General features: G+C 37.0%; 1 protein-coding gene across 4 annotated transcripts in view; it reads right to left on the reverse strand.

The window, feature by feature from the left end:
• Positions 1–353: 353 nt before the first annotated feature.
• Positions 354–23,534, reverse strand: part of plxnb3 (plexin B3) — a 73,073-nt gene continuing 49,892 nt past the window's right edge. For all 4 annotated transcript variants that reach the window (XM_079638805.1, XM_079638807.1, XM_079638804.1 and 1 more), the window contains exons 8-35: positions 23,003–23,111; positions 22,012–22,120; positions 20,930–21,055; positions 20,584–20,700; positions 20,269–20,359; positions 19,035–19,201; positions 16,646–16,797; positions 16,295–16,561; positions 15,324–15,497; positions 15,094–15,238; positions 14,607–14,843; positions 13,366–13,524; positions 12,255–12,403; positions 11,995–12,095; positions 11,156–11,373; positions 10,488–10,666; positions 9,840–9,906; positions 8,879–9,025; positions 8,623–8,782; positions 8,428–8,531; positions 7,592–7,673; positions 6,639–6,805; positions 6,318–6,478; positions 5,245–5,392; positions 5,007–5,071; positions 4,833–4,908; positions 3,954–4,028; positions 354–3,871 (exon numbers count right to left, since the gene is read on the reverse strand). In XM_079638805.1, the coding sequence (XP_079494931.1) occupies positions 3,767–3,871; positions 3,954–4,028; positions 4,833–4,908; positions 5,007–5,071; positions 5,245–5,392; positions 6,318–6,478; positions 6,639–6,805; positions 7,592–7,673; positions 8,428–8,531; positions 8,623–8,782; positions 8,879–9,025; positions 9,840–9,906; positions 10,488–10,666; positions 11,156–11,373; positions 11,995–12,095; positions 12,255–12,403; positions 13,366–13,524; positions 14,607–14,843; positions 15,094–15,238; positions 15,324–15,497; positions 16,295–16,561; positions 16,646–16,797; positions 19,035–19,201; positions 20,269–20,359; positions 20,584–20,700; positions 20,930–21,055; positions 22,012–22,120; positions 23,003–23,111 (3,857 nt within the window). In that variant the 3' untranslated portion in view covers positions 354–3,766. The remainder of the gene's footprint in view (positions 3,872–3,953; positions 4,029–4,832; positions 4,909–5,006; positions 5,072–5,244; positions 5,393–6,317; positions 6,479–6,638; positions 6,806–7,591; positions 7,674–8,427; positions 8,532–8,622; positions 8,783–8,878; positions 9,026–9,839; positions 9,907–10,487; positions 10,667–11,155; positions 11,374–11,994; positions 12,096–12,254; positions 12,404–13,365; positions 13,525–14,606; positions 14,844–15,093; positions 15,239–15,323; positions 15,498–16,294; positions 16,562–16,645; positions 16,798–19,034; positions 19,202–20,268; positions 20,360–20,583; positions 20,701–20,929; positions 21,056–22,011; positions 22,121–23,002; positions 23,112–23,534) is intronic.

A 23,534-nucleotide genomic window follows, 5' to 3' on the forward strand; every position in this document is an offset into this window, starting at 1 on the left:
CATGAACTAACAATGAACATGTTAGTTAATGTTTTATTAACTAACATTAACAAAGATTCATACCATAACAAACACATGCGCATTGTTACTTATTAGTTAACGGATTAACTAATGGTACCTAAAGTGTTACATAATTTTCATGAAAATGGTTCAGAATTTGAGTTTTTAGTATTATTGGGTGCATCCAAAAACCACATACTTCCCTATTAGGCAAAAAAAAAAAAAAAAAAAAAAAAAAAAAGTATGTGATAAAAGTAGTATGTCTGAATTCAAAACATACGTTTTTAGCACCTACCTCAAGACTCTTGTTTGGATGTCAACACATATACAAAATTCAAACCAGTAAACACGTCTTCACTGTTAAAATTATAGCTTTATTTTTTTTTCCCCAGATACAAATTTCCATTTCACTCTCATTTTAACATTTCGGCTCCCAATTTCTCCTGATTGGAGAGAGTAACTCTGTCCAAGTAAAAAAAAAAGAAAGAAAAAAAAGAAGAACATGTCCTCTTCACAATATGTACAGGCACATATACACAATTGTTAGCAAACTATACACAATACAAATACAAAAGAGAAAGTCTTTAGACTGGGTTTAAGTTCTCTTTTAACCCCAACTTCATTAGAAAATTACCATATATTATTATTTTTTTGAACCCTTGTATAAAAGTTGTGTAAAACTCGGTGCCGGGCAAGGGCTCCATATACACCAACAATTCTCTAAACAACGGTCTGAATTGTTTGTCTGCAAAGATACAAAGCTGTAATCCACGCAATTGGCAAAAACAGTAAATCGCAAGACTGTACAAAAAGATTTTGCTGGATTCTCTCAGAGAAAAGTGTACATAACAGGAGATTTACTAAAAAACCTCAACATCATGTACGAAGCGCTACAATTACTTGCAAACTCTCATGCGCGCGCACACACACACACACACACACACTTTTTATGAGAGCCATGCACACTCATAACGCAGTCCATCAAGTGAACCTCTCAAAAAGCACCCCAATCAGAAAATCCAATCAAATCTCAAGCATGCATCAGCCTATAATAATCAGAAAAATACACCAAGAGGCCAAACACATTCAACAACAGGATAATAAACACACAGAATGAGAAAACTAATACGTTTCCCATTTTTAAAACCCAACCCTGTGCATACATTATTATGATGAAGCCTAATAGCTCAAAATCACATAAATAAATGCAGGAACAGGGAAGCCTTCAAAAATACATTTGAGATGTCTAGATAGCATTAAATCCATTATTTTCAGTTTTATACACAAAAGGGACCGTGTTGAAGCACATGACATCAGCTTCATGTTCAAACTACAAAATAAAAAAAGACATTATGGATGAGCCAAAATGTAAACACAAAGTGCTTCAGGCAAAAACAAATTAGAAGAAGCTAAAAAGAACAGATGCACAAAAAAAATAATGCAATTTACAGCATCATCATCACGGTGAACACAGATCAGTCCAGGAAATGAGCTGGTAGGGCAAACTAGAAATGAATTAGGTTATGAGTGTTTGTACTGAATCCATTGAGAATCCTGAGACTCTGCTTCGTGTGGTCTTTACAACCGGCAACAGCTGTGCCACGGCTCATCTTCTTCTTCTCCATTTGGCAAGTAATGTCAAGCATGTATACTTGGTAGACATTATAAAAAGTAACAAAGAAGGCACATTTGGCGCTCATGTATAAATAAGCATTATTTACAATATAATAAGTTAGTTTCTATTCAGTGTCTGATGTACACAACTCTCAAGCCGACTGCTGCTTTTCAAATCACCGGGACCAAGCGAATAAAGATGTTTTTCTCCACTTCTCAACCCAAAACGTCCCAGTTTTGTTTCAATATCTCTCAAGAAACTTCCAGCTGCACTTCACTTTCCACGCATGAGACTGAATCTTTGAGAATTGTGCTCTCTCGTGCTGTTAAACTCAAAGCATTAGGAAAACACTGCCATGTGTTAGTGTGGGTGAGTCTCACACACACTCCAAGGTCTTATTTCATGCTTAAATCAAACCAAATTATTAAGACATTTTGGTAATACTTTACAATAAGGTTTCATTATTTAACATGTCAACTACTTTAGTTAACAAGAACTAAGAATGAACAATACTTCTACAGCATTTATTAATCTTAGTTGATATTAATTTCATAATTATTAAAATCAAAAGTTGTTGTTAACTTTAGTTAATGCACTGTGAACTAACATGAACAATGAATGTCTGTATTTTGATTAACATTAAGAAAGATTACTAAATGTATTGCTCATTGTTAGTTCATGTTCATTAATACATTAACAAATCAGACCTTATTGTAAAGTGATACCGAAATTTTATTTTGATTAAAAAAAACAAAAAACATCAAGCCCTTTTTCAGAACCATTACGTGTTTGTGAATTATGACACTTTTACAATAATTACGATACAATGCAAAAAGAAAAAAAATTATAATGATATATTAGTTCAAGTGTAAAAATATTTTGTGCAAAATATAATTTCTTAATTGTTTTTTTTTTAGATTTGAGAGTGAAATGTAGCCTGGACGCATATTTTACAGGGATCTATCACAAATCTTGTGCGTGAAGGTGCATTAACGTTATGATCAACTGAAGTTAACCAGGCTGGTGTGCTACAAGTCAGAATTCAGATGAGCACGTTTAACAATTTTGTATCCCTGTGTGAGAAATTCTAGATTTGAGATCATAACAACAGCAGAAAACTTGAAAACTGTGACCGTTAGTCTTTCTTTTGCATGCAAACATAAAACACACACACAAATATTGTGCTCTTATTATAACATGTTCTGGCACTTGTGTGCATAGACTTACTCTACGGTCCCTGTAAAAGCTTAATACTCGTTTTGATCTGCAATACTAATGTAGAAATTTGAGTTAGTATAAAAGGTTAATACAACACGGCCAAGGGGGACAGTCTTTTGAGTTTCGGATTTGATAGTGGAGGAGCAGAACATTTCTAATACTCTACAGTAGAAGTACATGTGGGACTTGTCCACAGCGCTGACATGATTGTAATGGTTGAACGTGATGGGTTTTTGTTGAAACAGTTTATGAAACTCCAGACAGTAGATCTGATCACTTGAATGGAGGTAAAAACTATATAAAATGTGTCTTCGCATGTCAAAACATGTGAGAGCTGCTTCAGTAGTGCCATTAAAATAGACTCGGGTCAGAGAATTTGTAATAGGTAAACACACACACACACACACACACACACACACACACACACACACACACACACACACACACACACACACACACACACACACACACACACACACACACACACACACACACACACACACACACACACACACACACACACACACACACACACACACACACACACACACACACACACACACACACACACACACACACACACACACACACACACACACACACACACACACACACACACACACACACACACACACACACACACACACACACACACACACACACACACACACTCCTGTGAGTAGGTCAGAGTCTCAGTCTGAAAAGCAATCATTCTCCAATAAAAATCCCATTAAGGATTTATCGAAAGATAGCGATCATTACTTCATTTCCTGTTCCCTTTTGTTAAGAATATACAGCAAGTTTATGTATAAACATAAACTTTTTTTGACGTAGTGGTAGCATTACATCAGCCGATCAATCACGAAGCACTGATCTGATTTCTCTCAGATGTGATTATCGATGAGTTTAGACAACACGGTAAAAGGTCAAAGTCTAAAGGTCAGTGACTTTATTCTCCACCAGGGCGGCGACCTGCTGAAGCCGATATGCCAACTGCATCTTCTGACCCGCAGCGTCCTCCTCCAGAGACATGATAATCTGCACATAATGCAATATGAGAGATATATTCATTTGCTCTGACACTAACAACATAAGAAGCTTGACTCAGTCCCATACTGACCTGATCATAGTATTTGTTGATATATTTGTACAGCTCATGCAACGCCACCAAACTGTTCATCTCGGACGCAAAGCTCTAAAAACGGAAGACATCAGAAACTTAAAATAGCAAGTTTAAGTGTTTATGATAAAGAAAGAGAAAAACATTTTTAAAAGGAAGGAAGTTCAAAACAAAAAAAATTGTCATTTTTCTTACCATATACATGTATGATTTTTTAAATATGTTTAAAATTTGTTGCACCCCATACATTTTTTTTTTTACAAATAGCACAAATTTAAAAAATATTAATTCAAGTTTAAACCACATGACATGGTGTTTTTTAACAAATATCACAAATTATTAATTCAAAGGATATTTTTTATTTATTCAAAACCACAGCACATGAGTTTTTGACCCTCAACAAATAAATTAATTCAAAAATAATTAAATATTTTAAAATTAATTCAAAAAGATCTTGCACCACATGAAAAGCTGTTTATTTGACAAATATCATGAATTATTAATTCAATTTGTAAAAAGATTTTCAAAAAAAATATCAAAAAGTTGTCGCATCACATGACGTGTTTTTTTTTATTACAAAAATCAAGTTATTTATTGTGAAAAAAATGTAAACCAGTTTTTTTTTTTAAAACACCACATGTCATCAAATAAATCAATAATAAATCAAAATTAATTGTAATTCAGATATTAAAAACATGATCAGCGTGTATTCAAGTAATGTTTAATAAATGAATAGAACAACAAATAAGTGTCACATCATTGACCCTTAAACTTATCCCAGATTCTCAATGTGGTTTCATAGTTTTGGACCCTGCTGTCTGTTCAAATGTAAAAACACAGTCAGAGTTTCATTTAGAATAGAATAAAATTCAGTCTCACCCCAGACAGCTCTGTGAGGGTTGAATTCATCTCCTGGTAACAGCCAGACACGGCGTTGTGAATATCACTGTAGTACCTGCAGGAGAGGAAGGAGCTTTATAGCACGAAATATCATCAACTTCCTGTATCCATTTCAGTGCTAATAGAAGTGTTTGAAAAGGGCCGATTTCTCACCTCTCCACCAGCTGCTTGTATCGTGGGATTTCCCTGGCATACAACAGCTTATTTACTGGAGAATCCTGAGGACAAGACACACCACAGTGAGCTCCTTTCAATGCTACGGCATCTTTGAGCTTTTGCTTATTTTCTTTTTCTCTTTCCTGCCCTTGTTCATCTTCTCGCTCTACATGCACACTCTCTAGCATAATGAGGTCACAGCTAGAGAGGTCAAGAGGTTAATTGCAGTACTGACCCGGCCCACTTTGTGCTCGGATGTAGTGCAGGAATCAATGAAGGTCTGTGCGATGACGGAAAGGACGGCATCCACGCTATCCGTCACCTGCACGTCAAAGACAAACTGAGGATTCTTCAAGATGTTGACCCAGAAACGCAAAGGCAAACTGTAAGGCGGAGGGAAGACAAGAGTGCGTTTAAATTAACATTTAATATAACTAACATAGAAACATGAGGGTTCTCCGAGACCTTTACAATCATTTGCAATCACAGAGTAAGGATTTCTAAAAATCAATTCAAATTCAGAATGATTCACTAATTCACGAATGATTCACTAATGATTCAGAACTATTTCTGAACCAGTTCGACCAACTGATTGGGGGGGGAAAGTATGATTTGCTTGCTTACACAAGGATAGTGACTATTAATATTACAAAATGGAAATATGTACAAAAATATATATATTCACTATAGACATTTTCAGATTTCACAAATTTCCAGAGCTTTTCCATTATCTTAGTAATAAATGGATTTAAAAATGATTCAAATTCAGACCAGTTCTAGGAGTCATTTAGACCAATTTGTGAACCAGTTTCACGGAAAAGAACCTATTCAAAGGAACGATTCCGTTGGAAATCAGACATCAATATGTCTTGCGAGCACGTTTTATTCTACAATAGTAATATTTAGTCAATAAAATGTATTAGATTAGCACAACAAGAAAAATGTTTGCATTTGTACTTTATGAAATGGATGAAAAATGGATTTCCTCTCCTATTGATCAATGAATATCCATCACTTTACCAGTAAATCAAGATTACTGGATAAAGATTTAAAAACTATTTTATAGAATTTTTTTTGAGAAAATACAAAAATTATACAAAAAAATACATTCCCGATAGTTTTCTAGACCTGAAAACCACATTTCCAAATTCCCTGAATTTCCCAGTTTTTCAATAACTAGAATGACTAAAAAAACTAACAATCAAGTGTATGACATTTGAAGTGGACATATTTTGATCTAAATCCCTGAGCTGTGCAGCTCAAAACCCTTAATTAATTAGTTTTATTGATGAAGGCAGTTATGCCGACCTGTTCGTTTTCCAGATGTGAACGGTCTCTGGGTCATCGATGCCGTGTTTCTCTGCCATGTCGTCCAGGAAGTCAAAGAAGAATCTGACAGCGATGGGTGGAGGCCGTTTCGTACTCAGTATAGCTACAAAGACATCATCTACAAACTTCTGCAGCGTGCCCTGAAGATACACATTTATAAACACAGAGCAGCTTTCAATCACACTGACAGTCAGCAGCAGAAGACAGATCTTAAATAAACATAAGCGGCGGCAGGATCCGTTTGAAGTGTTTTTGTGTATGCTGTTTAAAAGATGACTCAATCACAAACATCTCACTTACCTTCATTGAAAGCAGTCGTGTAAGGTAGATCTCAGGAATGGCTTTTGCCCGCTCTCTCTCTCTCATGCTGCTCTTCCTGTGTTTGGGGATCTCTGCATCTTCGCTCGGCTTCACCAGATGCCACAGCCGGAAGCCTTCCTCCTCCTCTCCCTCCAGCATTGGAGTTTCTACAGCAATCGCAAGGAGCATACCAGATATAAATACGAAATATATAATTTTTGCTCTCTGATTAGGGTGACCACCTGGCTATTGCTCTATTGCAGGTCAGCAGACCTGATTTTGCGGGACAATGCGGGACACGAGGGAGAGAACTTACTATTATTATACTAGGTGAATAAATATTGATTTTATATTAGATGTCTTTTTGCAGTGATGTTAACATGCTTTAAATTGCTAATAGGCTTTATAAAAATGTCAATGACGGCGCTGTGAACATCACTATTAATATAAAACTCATTTTAACAGCACGGGTCTATTCAATCTAAATAATTAAATTAAAATAATAATCCAATCGCTAAAAAGCACATTTCCAAATAAGCACTGTCACGATCTTTTAAAGTCTAGGAGAGGATTCGCAACACTTATCTCCTCTTTTATGGTCACCTGTAACTGGTTTTAACCATGTATATTTTTTCTCCCATTCCTTATTATATGAACAAAGACGCGTTTTTTTTGTGTGAGTTTTGATTTTTTTTGTGTGTTTTTTCTGTATTTTTTATTGTAGAATTGTAATTTAAAGGACGATTAAATAAAATGCAGACAAAATTAAAATGCGGGACACTGCTTATGACTTGCTTATGACTTGCAGGACAAAGCTTCAAATTTCGGGAAGCTTTTTTGCATTTTGCGGGACAGGTGGTCACCCTATCTCTGATTGTCAGTAACGAAGTGAATAAAGTGTAAAATAAAGTGATGAGTTTATTTTTTGTTTACCAAAAAAGTATTCAACTTACTCTCTCCAGTCTGGTAGACCTGATTTACTCCAAGAGAACTCTGGGAACGAGGGATGAGAGCGACGGTGGCCCCATCAGGTACCTGAGAAAACAAGAGGAAAGAGAGAGACTTAGAGCTAATTCAAGTCAACCAACCAACCAACCAACCAACCAACCAACCAACCAACCAACTCACAAAATCAACCAACCAACTCTCAAAAATCAGCCATCCAAATCAAAACATCAAACAATCTCACAAAATCAACCAGTCAACTTACAAATCAACCAGTCAACTTACAAATCAACCAACCAAATCACAAAATTAACCAGTCAACTTACAAAATCAACAGGCCAACTCAAAATATCAAGCAACATACTCTCAGGTTACGTTTAAACGACAACGATATGCTTAAATTGGAGAAGTTTTTCCTTTGAGTTTTCTGCGTACAGACGACACCATTGTCAAAACGATCCCTATTCACATGGATCCGCGAAAAAGACTAAAAACCCTGTATTCTGCTGCCAGGCCAATAGATGGCGATGAAACACTATAGACTGAACACGTAATACGCATGTGCATTCGCGTTTTTGTTGTTTACACGGAGACCGTTTTGAAAAACTTGCACTTTGAAACCCGTTTTCAAAAGTTTGCGTTTTCAGGCACCCAAAACACAGTTGTCGTGTAAACGAACGGCCAAAATGCATAATTTTTACGTTTTTAGATGAAAACGGTGTTGTGTAAAACAGCCCCTCAGAATCAACCGACCAGACAATCAATCAACCTACAAAGAAACAAGTCAACCATCCCACTAACCAATTAGCCCAGCAACCAGTCAATTCATCTGAATGAACTATACCTTGTAGTGCTGTAAAGTGTTAATCCGTTTCCAACGACCCTGAACGATGCCTGTGACATCATCATCAGACAGAGTCAGGTGACCTGCCTGGCCAGATCGCCACTCTGAAGGAACACAATATGCAAAAATATGAAGCTTTTACAAATAAACCGAACATAGTAGTGACTAGTCTAGATGCATCTACCAAAACCGTACCAAGGTCCAGTGAGTCTGCGGCTGGTCTCTGGGAGAATGGCGCTCCTTTATAGATCTGGTCCAGGATTTTATCTTTAACCTGAGTGATGGTGTCAGTGTCCAGCACTTTAACAGGGCAGGGCTGGACCTCGACACCACTCTTCACCAGCACTGTCAGAGTCTGAGATGGGAAACACAAACTCTTGTCTTATTCCATTTATTCATTTAGGAGATTTGTTTTGTGTAGCATTGAGATGGAAGTATTAGAGAGACGCACCACAGAGCAGTAGTCGATGTCCTCTCTGAGGAGGTGGCTGTCGTTGAGAGTGCGTTTGGCTTTGCCCGTCACTGCATCCACTGGTCCTTTATCTACCTGGTATTTAATAGCCCTGTACAACTTATACAGAGGCTCACCAGCAACCTCCTGCACAAACACACAAGCACACATTTACATTAGCAATTGTATTTATGTCGGTCACAATATGAGGAGATGTTTTATTAAAACCATAACCCATGAGAAATCTAATATTAAGGCCCCAATATACTTCAAGTGAAAAAGAATAAACTGGTGTGACGTCATTTAGAACAAAATCAGTTAATTTTGTGTTCGTTTCGGGAGTTTGAAACAGCCTGCCAAAGCGAACTTTCCAGAAAAATTGGCTTGTAAACAGCTTCGAACTACCATTGGTCTGTGGCGATTACATAAGGGTGGGTGTGGCTCTGAGGCTCCGCCTTCTTTGGTGTGGAAATCTCTGGTTCATTTCTTCTGTTCAGGAAAGCGCGCAGAACATATTTACATATTCATGTAAACTCCGCTTTTAGCATTGTGGGTTGCGTCTGGATGTTTGCTAACAGTATATCGCTGCAAAGGGATTTCAAACTTCTTTCTTACCCCTGAGCGAAGAAAGAAGAACAACTTCGCTGCTAGTATATTGGGGCCTTTACAGTGATTTTACCACAGTTAAGATACAAAGCAGACGTCTGTAAACAGCAATATAGTAAAAGACATCTAAGAAAAATTATAATATATTATAGATATATATTATATTATATATATAATAAAAAATATATATTTATAAAAATCTTGTGAAAAAAACATTAAATGTTTTTTTGTCACAAGAAATAGATTTGAATGAAATAATAATAATACTACAAATCTATAAAACTATAAATATAAAAATTATTCACTATCAATCAATACAAATGCATAGAATTGAAGCCATCACATGCTCTGATACCTTGAGGAAAGAGTAGAGACAGATGGACATCCAGTTGGTCAGCATCTTTTCCACAACCGTCTCAGTCCTACACATGACAACACGCGTGTTATATCACTTCAGATTAGATTTACTATAATCAGATCAGGACGGATCAGTCCAATTGTTTGTTTTTGTTTTTTGTAACAAACACATGATGTATTCTTTTGAAATTTTTGTATATATTTTATGTGAGTTAGAACCTTGTTACATTATTTCTGTTGGGAGTAAAATAAACATGAATAAATGCAGATAATTTTAATAAACAAGTAGTCTAATTAGTCTACTTATTGAATATTATTGATATGTTCTTGAAAACATACACAAAGCTACAATACAGCATAACCAAATTACATTTTTGAATTACCACCTACTTTGTGGGAAAACAGAAGGTTAAAGTTTCAAAAAGTATTATATAAAATAATACATTAATTTATTGCCCGGAATTTCTATTAATATTTTTGAGTGTACAACAATGGGATCATAGGGACTTCAAAGATAAAGATAGTAAATATCAACGCCAAGGTCAGGGATATGATTGAAATAACTCTTATACTGATAAAAAGTTGTTTTGGGTTAAATAACAATAATAAATGTATGCCAAATAAATGAAAGGTGAATGTGAAATACCTGCGCAGCATGAGTTTGGGGTTCTTGGCCACATACTGCTGAACTAGATCCCCCAGTAGGGTCTTCATAACATCAGTGAAGTATTCCAGCTTATCATGAAGGGCCATCGTGAGAAGCGACGCAATGTAACCTCTGTCCCTCTGTGAGAAACTCTGCTGTGCCTCCAGAGTATGGATGAACTAGAGGAACCCAGAGGACAGTTTACCAGCAATAGTGCCACAGATGTCCCACAAGAGCATACTAGTTTGACCAATTTCAATCAAACGGTTTTTAAGAGCTTTCAAAAAACTGCACTCGTAAACATCAACAAAGCCTCAGACTACTGAGACGAATAAATATTTAAAATGCTGAAGTTCAGCTCTGAAGTTTCTTCACTGCTGCCTGACAGTTTGGCAGTTTAAACGCAGATAAAGCATCAAGAAGAGAAGATAGAGACTGAGAAATCTCTATGCTAAACAGGCATCCACCTGCATTAATGCAAAATGAATATTACATTTGCTTTATTTTTCATCCTTTGTTTAGTCTTCGAGGAGAAATCATGGCTCCAAAAACAGCCACTGATGCACTAAATACGCCAGCGGCATAAACACTGTAATTACACTCTGCTTTCTTTTCCTCTACAGGAAGCTAGGGCCGAACTGACAGCAGAAACAAGGCACTTCACTGACCCGTATAAGGAAGAGTCTGTTGTTGAGCAGGTTGTTGAGCTGACCCAGGCCCTGCTCCACCGTCTGCCTACGGAAATCAGGCAAATCCAGATTCTGACTCAGTGGCGCACCCTTCTGGCCGGGGAAGAAAACACGCTCTGCATATGTGCGGTAATCCAGAAACGGGATACCAGGACCACCAACGTCACTGCTCAGATCCATCATCTCCGTCATCAGATCTGGAGGGCAGGAAACAGTTTGTTTAAAAACATTGATAACAATAGCATTTTTAATTTATCATATTTCAATAAACAGTTACAAACCATGGTAACCACATTGTCTTTCCAAACACCACAGTATTATAGTTACTACTATAACTGTTACTATAATAATTAAATATTATGAAAGCTTTTTATAAGAGCCCTGTGTGAAGATTACTTATTTTAAATAATTATCTTCACACAGATAAACAGATAGACAGATAGATAGACAGACAGATAGACAGACAGACAGACAGACAGACAGACAGACAGACAGACAGATAGACAGACAGATAGACAGACAGATAGACAGACAGACAGACAGACAGATAGATAGATAGATAGATAGATAGATAGATAGATAGATAAACATGTACACTGAATAATGTATAGAAAATGTCAAATAGCCACTGAAAAGTTTCTTAGAAGATTTTTTTTTAACCAACAAGAGAGAAGCAAGACCATCCAAGCATCATAAATCATAATTTCAAAATATTTGCAGTTTAATCAGCCACACTGGTACATTTAGTTTATGACTAATGGCTTCCATTGTAAATTATAGTAAGGGCAAACTGTATGGATGAAAAAGTCCTGCCATACCAGTGAACTCTTTCCTGCACTGGTCTCCAACATTTATCTCCAGAGTCTCCAGCTGCACCAGAACCTTTTTATAGTCTCTCAGAGCCTGTTTACTCTTCCGCCTTTACAAACAGAGCGAGAGCAAACACAGGGTTAGAGCACGACCGCTAACAAATGGATACCATTAGAATTCTTCCTGAGTGCTGGATTTGAGTTCACGGCTCATCGCCATGACGACAAGCTCAGAAGGGTGACGGGTCTGCCATCTGAATTCACTGTACCTGTACATGAGAATGATGACCAGCACGATGAGAACTACCACCGCGGCCCCCGCTGCCAGGCCGATCTGAGCCGCCAGAGGCACCGGTGAGTGTAAGTCGTTGTCATACTGCACCCGACCCAAGTCAAACGCCAAGTTTCCCATTAACACCTGAGTGAGAGACACACACACACACACATAGATGTTAGCATGTGATGGCAAAATAAAGACACAATCCTAAACAGGTGTGATAAGACACAGCGTGAAGCAATAAATGACATCTATTTAAACAGACGGGTTCCAGGCCACAGTCGGTAGTAAAAACCTCATTTTCACAGCAGAGACAATAACATAAACCAGGCACAAGCCAATGTGCTTTCAACCTAATAAATTTTAAAGTCATGATTTCAATATGTTTTTCCACAACGCTTCATACAGTAGAAAGAGTTAGGGAAGCACAAAGTCAAAATTCTGGCTGATAAGCCAATAAGAATTTATATATTTTTATATGGCCAATAATTATATTACATTTTATACTATTTATTTATACTCTTTTGTCTAAATAAATAATATGTATCTATTTATTAATAGATAATTTATACATTAAAAAACTAAAATACATTTTTAAAAGTGAATTTGATTTGAATGACAATGCATTCAAATAATTTACATTAAAATGAGTATAAAATTAATTTTCATATGTGCAAAAATTTGCATTTAACAGTGTTACTTTTGATGTTTTTAAAGTTTAACTTTTAAATAAACAGCAATGGTAATCTAATAATAGATGATACTAACATGCACAATTGAATATCCAAAATAAACCAATTCGTTACAATCGAAAAACACTACAAAAAACACTATAAAAAAAACAAGACTGCTAAAAAGTGCCTGTTAAACATCACACATGTTCTAATTGGCTGTGATTTTATCACTTCATGCAGCATTTCACTTTCTGTGCGGATATAAAAACTGTGATGCTCAAAACTTGTCATGTTACACCAACACAATGTTTGTCTGACGGAAACTGTATTTGGCGATTGCACCAGAATAAAAATAACCTTTTGATCACATAAAAAAACAAAAAACATGTGCACTGAAACAACTAAAGAAGTCACTGGATTCAGACTGACCGTAAGCTTGGGTAAGTCATCGTCGTCCAGGGCGAGAGGCTGTTCCTCGGGTGGTTCACAGTACAGGTGCGTGTTATCCAGAGTCTTGACGTCACATTCTTCCTTCCCCAGCCGGGCCAGAACTTCCTCTCTGCTCATGGCCAGTGTCAGTCCCTTTCCCTTCAGAGACAAAACACACGTCCTCAGTCACTTCAACTAAATTACAACTGTTTAGTGCAAAACAACAGGGTTATTATAGTTAAATAAAACCAAAAATTACTATTATTTTTGTTAATTGAAATAAAACTATTTATGCTATTGCCCCAATTATGCTATTTTAAAGGTTCCTAATTTTGTTTTGGAGGTCTCTTATAATAGGTTTATATCCATCCAAGGACCAAAAAACAAATTTTTCTCATAATATACACACGGTTTGATCAAAGAACTAGTCTATAAACTCCTTACCGCCATCCTACTCTGCTCTGATTGGTCAGCTGGCCAAGTGTGTTGTGATTGGTCGACCGCTTACAGCACGCGTCAGAAACTAAATGACTAATATCATATCTGAGTTTCAGCTCTAGAGGCTTCCATAGCACTTGTATACACTGTGATATGAACAGTAACGATGGCATCGGTGTTTCCCGAGTCTTCACCCTTTTGAAGTGCATGCAAAGTGGATTTGCTTCCGCAGCCCAGAAAACAGCATCTTCTTGACATGTTGACAACACAAACCAAACTCTTCCAGTCTCAGATACAACTACAGTGTTTGAGGGTCAAAGTAGACATTGTTCACGGGCAGCCAATTAAAACCACAGGCTGGCATTATGCAAATTTGTTGCAAACCTACGAAGGTTTGTGCATGAAGTAAGATTGGAATTACTGTTCAGAATTGGTTCTTTCTAATGGGAAACAATAATAAAAAAATTGCAGACTTTTTACATTCACTAACAGCTACATTACACAAGACATGAAAGAAATATCTGAAAAAAGCATAATTGGGGCAATTTAAAGTGAACAAAAATTTGAAATGTTTCCTTTTGAAATGAACTGAAATAAGTTGAAGCACTCTAATTACAAATTGGAAGTGAATAAACAAATAAAAAATTAATTAATCCTAAATAGTGATATTTGAAAATGACAAAAAACACAACAAAATTACTAAAAATAAATAAAAATGAAAAAAGACACTATAAAAATAAAACTCTAGTATTATTATTTTTTTTTACTAAAATAGACCCTAAATGAGAGAGAAATGCATGCACCTCTACTGCCAGGACTCCTCCAGGTTTGAAGCGGATGGCTGTTCCTTGGGATTCACTGTTGAGCTGGAATAAGTCTGGGTTTGGGTGGTACGTGAACGGCTTGTTCTTGATGGTGTGAAAGTCGATGTGCACATTGTCCATCTCGAACCACACTCGCACAATCCTGGATTTCGGTGGCACCTCTGGGCTCTTGCAGATCATTTGCTCCGAGGTAACGTTGGTGCACAAATTCTGACTCTGAAGACAGAAAGAAACATATGCACTACTGCACTTCTGACTGAGAACATTTTCTCTCACGGGCTTAGAGAGTTAAAGTGTTCAGATTTAGTCAAGTAAATGATTAAACCAGCTCTGAATAAATATTTGAACCTCTGAGAATGAATCAAATGTGTAAGTCCTGTTTGCATTCATTTTGAAAACAAATTCTGCGTTTGATATGTAAAATTGGTTGAAGCAATGTGTGAAATGAGTTTCATGACTGTTTTACCAGAACCAAGAGACTCCTGGCAGAAACATGGGCGTATCGACGTCTTCTGGCTTCAAAACTCTCTCTAGGCTCATAAGAGACTGACATCTTCGGGTGCTGAACGACATTTAGGTTTTGGCCGGTCACGTATATAACACGTCCACCCCTAAATTCAAATGAAAAACGTTAGAGGAATACAGTCTCATGATGCAGATGAAGGATGCATAATAGTAGGACTTGAGCGCACGCACCCGTAGAAACTCTCAGTAGGTGTTGCTTCAATAATCACTGGGTCGTCCATATAGCTGAAAAGGACACTATCCAAAATCCTCTCTGCTTTTCCAAACACAACTTTGAGTGGCACTTTTCCAGTTTGGTTTGAGTGACTGGTGCGACAAATCAGCCTCGTGTCACTCACTTCATCGCTTATGGGGGGAAAAAACAGAGATAATACTTAGGATGTGTTCATACTTGTAGTTCGGTTCACTTGGTTCGTTTGGTCCGGACCAAAAATAAATACATTTAGTCCTGGCCCGCTTAGCGTTCACATTGGCATTTTAACATCAAACCTAAAGATACTGAACCTTAAGAGGTAGGGATATGTTCACAACCTGATTGGTTGGCTTTTATTATGTATATTATGTGACGGAACTTACAGAACATCCAAAACTATGCTGTGTTCTGGGCTTAATGCGCTCGCTGTATGTGCATAGCCTACATTTGATGGTATTTTGACCAGCTGAGAACTCAAGAAGAGCTTATAAAATGTGTAAAGGAGTCAAACGAATGAAGATCTGCTGCGAGGAGACGCGGTTCTGATGCATGTACCAAACTGTGATGCTTCAACATTATGTTCTTTCTAAAAACAAATATGCTTGAGCATTCTGTCCTTTTTAGGGTCACATCTTGTCACACCATGTCCTGTTTTTGGTTCGTTTACATGTCTTTGGTCCATGTTGCGTTCATATTTCAGTCGACCCGCACCAGAGTTTGTTTGGAAGTGGATCGAGACTCATCTCTTCAGCGTTCACGGTCCGCTTGTTTGGTGCGCACCAGGGTTCGGATAGCTGTGTTCACACTAATTCAAATGAACCGCACTAACAGAGCAATCGCACCAGAGCTCATTTTAATCGAATCAAACATGCCAAGTGTGAACACACCCTTAGATAAATGCAACTTGCAGCATACTTTTAGAAAACAGATGAAAGATGTTGGCACTCACATGCGACAAGGCTGTGAGCCCAGGAACGCCTGCAGGCCAGTGATTTGGTCACTCTTTTGTTCTGTTCTTTGTCCCGTCAGGAGCTGCGACCCGTGCACCGATAGTGTCGTGCCCCCAGCCGAGGGCCCTTTTTTGGGCACAATCATGCTCAGCTGTGGGTTCTGATATGAGAACGTCTGCTGGGACTCTCCTTTCTCTAAACCTCTGACGGTGATGATGACCGGTCCGGCTGTGACATTTGCACTGGCCTGAAGCTCACACACAATGCTGGGGAAAAAAATAAAAATTATGCACATATGAATTTTGACAGCAATTTATCATTTTATTTGATGCACTAAAGAGGCGTTGTACCTGGTGGAAATGCGATAGGCCTCAGGCAGAGGTCTACAGCTGACCCCTGCCACCGTCACTCCTGCCTGGACGTCCTGGAAGTTCTGGCCTAGGTTCGATCCCTGGATCGTCAGCAGTATGCCGCCCTCCAGTGGACCGGTCAGTGGCTCCACCTGTATATAGATATAAAGTCAATAATTGCAGAGAGTAGTTTGACAAAATTACCTCTTTAACATTTAAAGGTGCAGTAAGTGATTTCTGTGAAACACTGTTGATATTTGAAATCGAGCCAAACATATACACCCCTCGCTTCATTGCTCTGCCCCCAAAATCCACGAACACACAATGCAAGAGTGGATGTCTTCTAAATGCATCGCAAAAAATAAAGCGAAGATGACGAACGAATGACAGGGAAGAACATACACAAGAGTATATACAAGCAAGAGTCGGTTGTTAGTCACCAGCAGCACAGCAACTCCAGACAAACAATGACACTCAAAACTGTCCTGTTACTACAGCAAACATTACAACAACAACATAACCAATGTTATTCACATATGGAGCAGAAACATAGCAACCTCTGTGCCCGCTGTCTAACCTCTCTCCAGCGCTGGGAAGCTTTTCTAATATTAACCTAAAGCTCTTGCCTGATCATAACCCTTCTTTTTCCAGTGATATTCCTCTGACCTTTTCTCTTTTGTAATGTCGGTTATGGCAATTAATTTTACTTCATGTAATGTACGTGCTTGCATGACAACAGACAATAGTTAAGTGGAAAATTACTGTGTTCTTTGTCCAAATGTCTTTGCAACAAAAGGTGTTACATGTCTACTTGAGTCCATTTCTTAGAAACAGTTTCTCTTTTTCCGGGTCAAGAGAATAAGACAATAAAATATCCTTATATGGTATAGATCTTCTTTCTGAATTAACGTAACAGGAAAAAACAACAGAGTGATGTGTAAGTGATTTATAAAAAGGCGGGGTTGCCCTTCGCAGCAGAAAACTCTGATGTCTGTATGTGAATGGCCTTCTTGCAAGAATAAAGTACTTCAAAGACAAATGGATTTGGTTTTCTTTGTAGTCTCACCACTAAATAGATCATTTCTGCAACATGTCTCTCAGCCATTTCTCTTTCTACATGTCTTTCTTCAGTTCAAATCTTCCTCGTGCTCACTCTCTCTCCTCCCCCATCATGAGCATTGATTGGCTACTTTTGTTTTGTGGTGCTCAGGCTGATCCACTTTCAACAGCGTTTCTCACAAACTGCTTACTGCACCTTTAATTGACCTTTTTCTAAATTCTATTTGAAAGTAAAAAACACACAGAGTGTCCTTTATAAATGTATTTAGGAGACCAAAATTAACTCCCACCAAGGGTCACATGTGACTAATAATTGGTTTGCAAAAAATCAGTACAATGATAATTATTTAGGAACTGGTGAAATAATAATAGGTTGGACTGGCAGTGCAACAACAATTGTTTGATCCTTGCAGTGTTTTAATCTTTCTATGTGAGCCAAAATTTGCTTTGATTCTCTACACCAGGAATATTAGATCCAGTCTTTTAACCAGATCTCGTCAGAAGATATCCGTTTTGTCTGAAAACCAGTTAACACTGTATTTTGTATTCTGTATTAACTAAAGCCTGAGATGTCGACAGAGGAAAGGAAAGAAGAGTAGAAATCAGGGAGACAAAGTGATGATAAAAATGAGCAGGGTTTATTGAATAATCTCAGTGGTTTATGTTTGAATGCTCAGTTTGAATGCTTTGAATCTGACCAGCACAAATCCAACAAATGTTGTCATATCAAACTGCTTCACAATATTCCATAAAACCTTAAAGGAACACTCCGACTTTTTGGCAGACAAATATTACATTAAACCCCAAAATCTTAAAATTAACCAACAATAACAAGCACAATATTTAATAAATAAACATAATATATAAAATGTAAATATAAAAAATATAATCTATATATTATATACCGTATGTATGCATGTATGTATGTATGTATGTATGTATGTATGTATATGTATGAGCTACTGAATGCTCAGACTAGATCTTTAGATCATTCAACACAAACTTTGCACTTATGAAAAGATCAGTGACTATGGTGACAGCTTTTGCCTTCACATTGACATTTATGCATTCAGGAGATGTTTTTATCCAAAGGTATTTTTTAACAATTCATGCATTTCCTACAAATCAAACCCATGATTTGCGAAAGCTGAGACTGACAGGTTTATGATTATGCAAATTACTAAATTAGCTGTGGTGTTTGCTGCAATGAATACATATAAATGAACTGGCAACAAGATACATCTTTAAGGAAATAGCAAAACCATGGTTGATGATAAAACATTTCTCAGTTCACCCACATAGTTTAATTTTGGACCATACATGCGTGTACCTCAGTAATTAGAGGGGGAGGACAGGTGTCCATGGTTCCACTGGTGCAGGATTGGTTATACACACAGCCGGGAGTTTCATCGGCACACCACACACATCCATAATTGGCCGCAACCGCACGGCACTGGCTGCAGTCGGACTGTCCCACTGAGCAGTCGTACAGCTGCACTGTTAACACAGTCACACACACTATCACTGTGAGCTCACAATCAACAGATACAAAACTCTTACTAGCTGCATCAATGACTCAATTGTTGTTCTTGTCCTATTTAAACATAGTGGAGTCTTATCAAAGGACAGATTCTTCTAGCATGTACACAGATGATCCATCCCCAAAAACAGTTTAGATCATTAATGACAATCATTTAGACAAATTTATTTATACATACATATGTATACAACATATTAATAATCATTTTATATATTATTAATATATGTATATATAAAAGAGTAATTCATATATGTATATAATATATATATATATATATATATACATATACATGTGTGTGTATATATATATATATATATATATATATATATATATATATGTGTATATATATATATATACATACACACACACACACATATATACACACATGCATACATATATACATATACATTTGTATATATATATATATACATACACACACACACACATATATACACACATGCATACATATATACATATACATGTGTATATATATATATATATATATATATATACATACACACACACACACACATATATACACACATGCATACATACATACCACTATGTACAATTTTTTTTACAATTTCTGTCTATAATTTGTATGCATTTAAGTTATGGCTGTAAACGATTAATCGCGATTAATCGCATCCAAAATAAAAGTTTGTGTTTACATAATGTGTGTGTATTGTGTATAATTATTTTGTATATATAAATACACACACATGCATGTATATATTTAAGAATTTTTATTTATTTATATATAGTATAAATTATATAAAAATATATATGCAGTATATAAATGCAAATATTTCTAAAATATATACATGCATGTGTGTGTATTTATATATACAAAATAATTATACACAATACACACACATTATGTAAACAAAAACTTTTATTTTGGATGCGATTAATCGTTTACAGCCCTAATTTAAGTTATGCAAATCAGTAAGTACATTGTTAATGTGATCATTTTGGAGGATGTTCAGTGAATGAAACATGCAGAAATGATCATGGTACTCACAGCGGAGATGTGGTGCTGAATCTATACGCTGCGTCCCCCGTTGCAGGTATACAGGAGCGGAATATTCAAACTGCTTTCCTGAGTACCCAAACTACACACAGACACACAAAATCAATGTATAATCAGCCAGGTGCAGGCAGACAAATTGTGTGTGGCACCATAAACAAATCCATGTTTAAATTGCTGTGTTTTTCTGGCTGGTGTCATAAATTACAGCTATTATCAGTGCAGACGTCACACACAAGTCTATATTAACTGCAGCGGCTGTGGTGTGATCCGATGCTTTGTTGAATAAATGGGCGCTATTAATATCACCTGATGAGCGGCGCACTTGAACACATGCGTCCCCGTCTCTTTGCTGCGGTCCAACATGGCCCGCAAACTCAGCTCCTGGCCTTCAATGACCAGCACACACACGTAATCTTCCTCATCCTGTTCAGAATATCACACGGTATGTCACACAATCAAACGCTAATCACGAGCCGTCTCTAAACCCCCCTTCCTCATTCCAGAAGCATTATCATAAATGAGTTCACCCAGACCCTCCTGAACACCCGGGAATAATGGCCTTTTAAAATGCACAGCCATGAAACGTCAAGGCCAACATATTGGCTCAGGCAGAATGGATGGGGTGAAATGATAAATGGCAGATGAGCATCACCTCAAAAATGTCCAGGTTTTTGCCCTGTAGAGAGAGCACGGTGTCAAAGCCAACAGGAACCAGAGGGGAGCTCTGCAGGGCCCAGACGCAGGGGCAAGAGTCGGGCCCGCGGGGCGTTGACTGCTCCTGTTCACACACACACACACACACACACACACACACACACACAAAATAAGCGTTTCACTGAGGGCAAAGGAGACCTGCACCTACTACTTTGAAAGTGACATGAGGGTTGGTTAGATTTCAGTTTAATGCAAATGATCAGCGGAAGGTGCAATTTGACTGGACGGACATTTAGACATGACTGCATGATTTCTGCCACAACGTTTTAGACAAACATGATCATTTTGAAAACAATAATCTTGCAAATTAGCCGCCAAAGATAAAAATTGTTTTTGGAAGATCACAAAACAGAAGAGGCACATGGTATTTAAGGTACCACAGTTTTAAAAAAAAGTAATAATAATATAACAACAACAACATTCAGCAATATTTTTTATTTGACTGCACTGACACTATTAGATGAGAACTGAGCTGGATTATGACCTCACTGTTTTCTGCAGAGCTGCTTCTATGAATTGAACTCATTTCATAATTGATGACCTTTATACAGTTATTGTGTGGGATGTGGTGACTGATACACAACTTTACAGTAACAAAAATTAATGTAGTCCCTTACAAAATAGTAAATGTATCTATGGTAATACCATAGTACTTTGATATATATTATGATACAGAATGATGATCATATTTATGTACAATTGTATTTACATGTTAATCCAAGTCAAAGGAATACCATGGTTTTACCAGGGTTTATGTGGGATGGATGGGATAGACACTGTACTTCAAGGTATTTACAAAAAAATATGACAGCATGTCCCACAAAACCATGGTACTCTTTAGAAATGTTTTGGATATATTCCTGTATCAGTAGATGACCTCCACGCATAATAATAACAATAATCATTTATTTTGACCTTTGACTAAAAAGATTACTACACATATTGTGACAGGTCGTGACCCCCTGGACTGTCTGTAAGTGGTTATGAAATGGTAAACCCTGGGGGAGGGCGAACACTTACTCTGCTGTTATAGATGACGTGCTGAGGGGGGCAGTTCTTATCATGAGTGCAGCGCTCATCCTTCACACACCAGTGACACGGCCACATACTGCTAACACACGCCATGCACCTGCAGCAGATCACATGTGATACGATGAATGTGCCATCAGAGGACAGCCAGTATGTGTGGTCATATAATAGTCATATTCACTTCTGGTACATTTATAATGCAAGTCAAAGTTTCCTGCACTAAACAGTCGTATTTTACATTTTCACTAATTTTCCACACTCTCTTGCCAAGACCCATTTAGAATTAAGCCCATGAAGTCATGAAAACACCCCCCCCCCCCCCCCCCCTCAAAAAAACAACAACATTTTGCATAAAAAAATCATGACAACAAATGACTCGAATACAAATGCTTTTCATTTAAATTAGCATAAAAATGAAAGGCAGCATGACAAATATTTTAATGATGTAAAAGTACTTAACATTTTAAGTCATTTTTTAAATAATGAGAATTACTTCTTTTTTTTGCATTATAGTCATGGAAATTTATTTGCTTAATTGCAAAGAAAAAGTAATTTGAAGTTAGCTTCATTTTTTTAAAAGCAAAACACAATTAGTATTTTTTTTATTACAGGTTGTTTGAGATTCACATAAACAGGCAGTTTTTGCTAGTTCAGCTTAAAGACCTTTATAATTGGCTTTCATCACTCAATCTCATTTAATAGGTAATATCAAGTCACTTAATATTAAAAAGGTGTTGATATATAAACATTTCAATGAGCTTGTGAGTGTGATGTCAAAAGATTTCTGAACATTTTTGCAGGTTAGTTTCTGTAAAAGTGGAGTGTTGTGTACAAGCATGTCTACATAGTTCATCCAACTACTTAAAAAGAAAATGCTGTTTTTAATGATACATGTATTTAAATTCTTTCACGGTGTGTTATGCATGTGTGGGTTTATTTACAAGTGGGTCAGAATATGAAATGTGTGTGCACATGTCCTTACGGTGAAGTAGCGTTGAGCCGTCCGACTGCTTTACAGTCATAAAAGGTGATATTTGTGTGCGAGATGATCACGTCTCCAAACTTCAGTGCCATTCGAACAGATACGTGATCTACAAATAAACAGATTCATGTAAAATATCAGCAAAGCAAATTACATAATAACCAGTAATAGTTCAAAGTTCCTTTTTTTAAACCTAGAATTTGCAGCTTGAAATGCGAGTAAGTGATATTTAATATTTAACATGGATTTAACCATCCCTGTACAGTAAATACTGTTGATCTACTGTATACTCTAGAGAGGCCCACAATGCATTGTCAGGATCTCAGAACTGTTTGCCTAAAAGCTTTAGTACAGAGTCCTGGCAGATTGACATTTTCTAGTTCACAAAAGATAAGCTAAAACCCTACGTCAAAATAATCCCTGTAACCCAGATTCAACGTCAGTAAAGTCAACAGGAGCATCTTTACATTTCTGAAAATCGTTGCATATTTACAACATGCAAGCAAACATTTTCTAAGAAGCTAGTTATCTC

This window comes from Phoxinus phoxinus, assembly GCF_949152265.1.
Source record: "Phoxinus phoxinus genome assembly, chromosome: 15".
In the NCBI taxonomy this organism is placed as follows: Eukaryota; Metazoa; Chordata; class Actinopteri; order Cypriniformes; family Leuciscidae; genus Phoxinus; species Phoxinus phoxinus.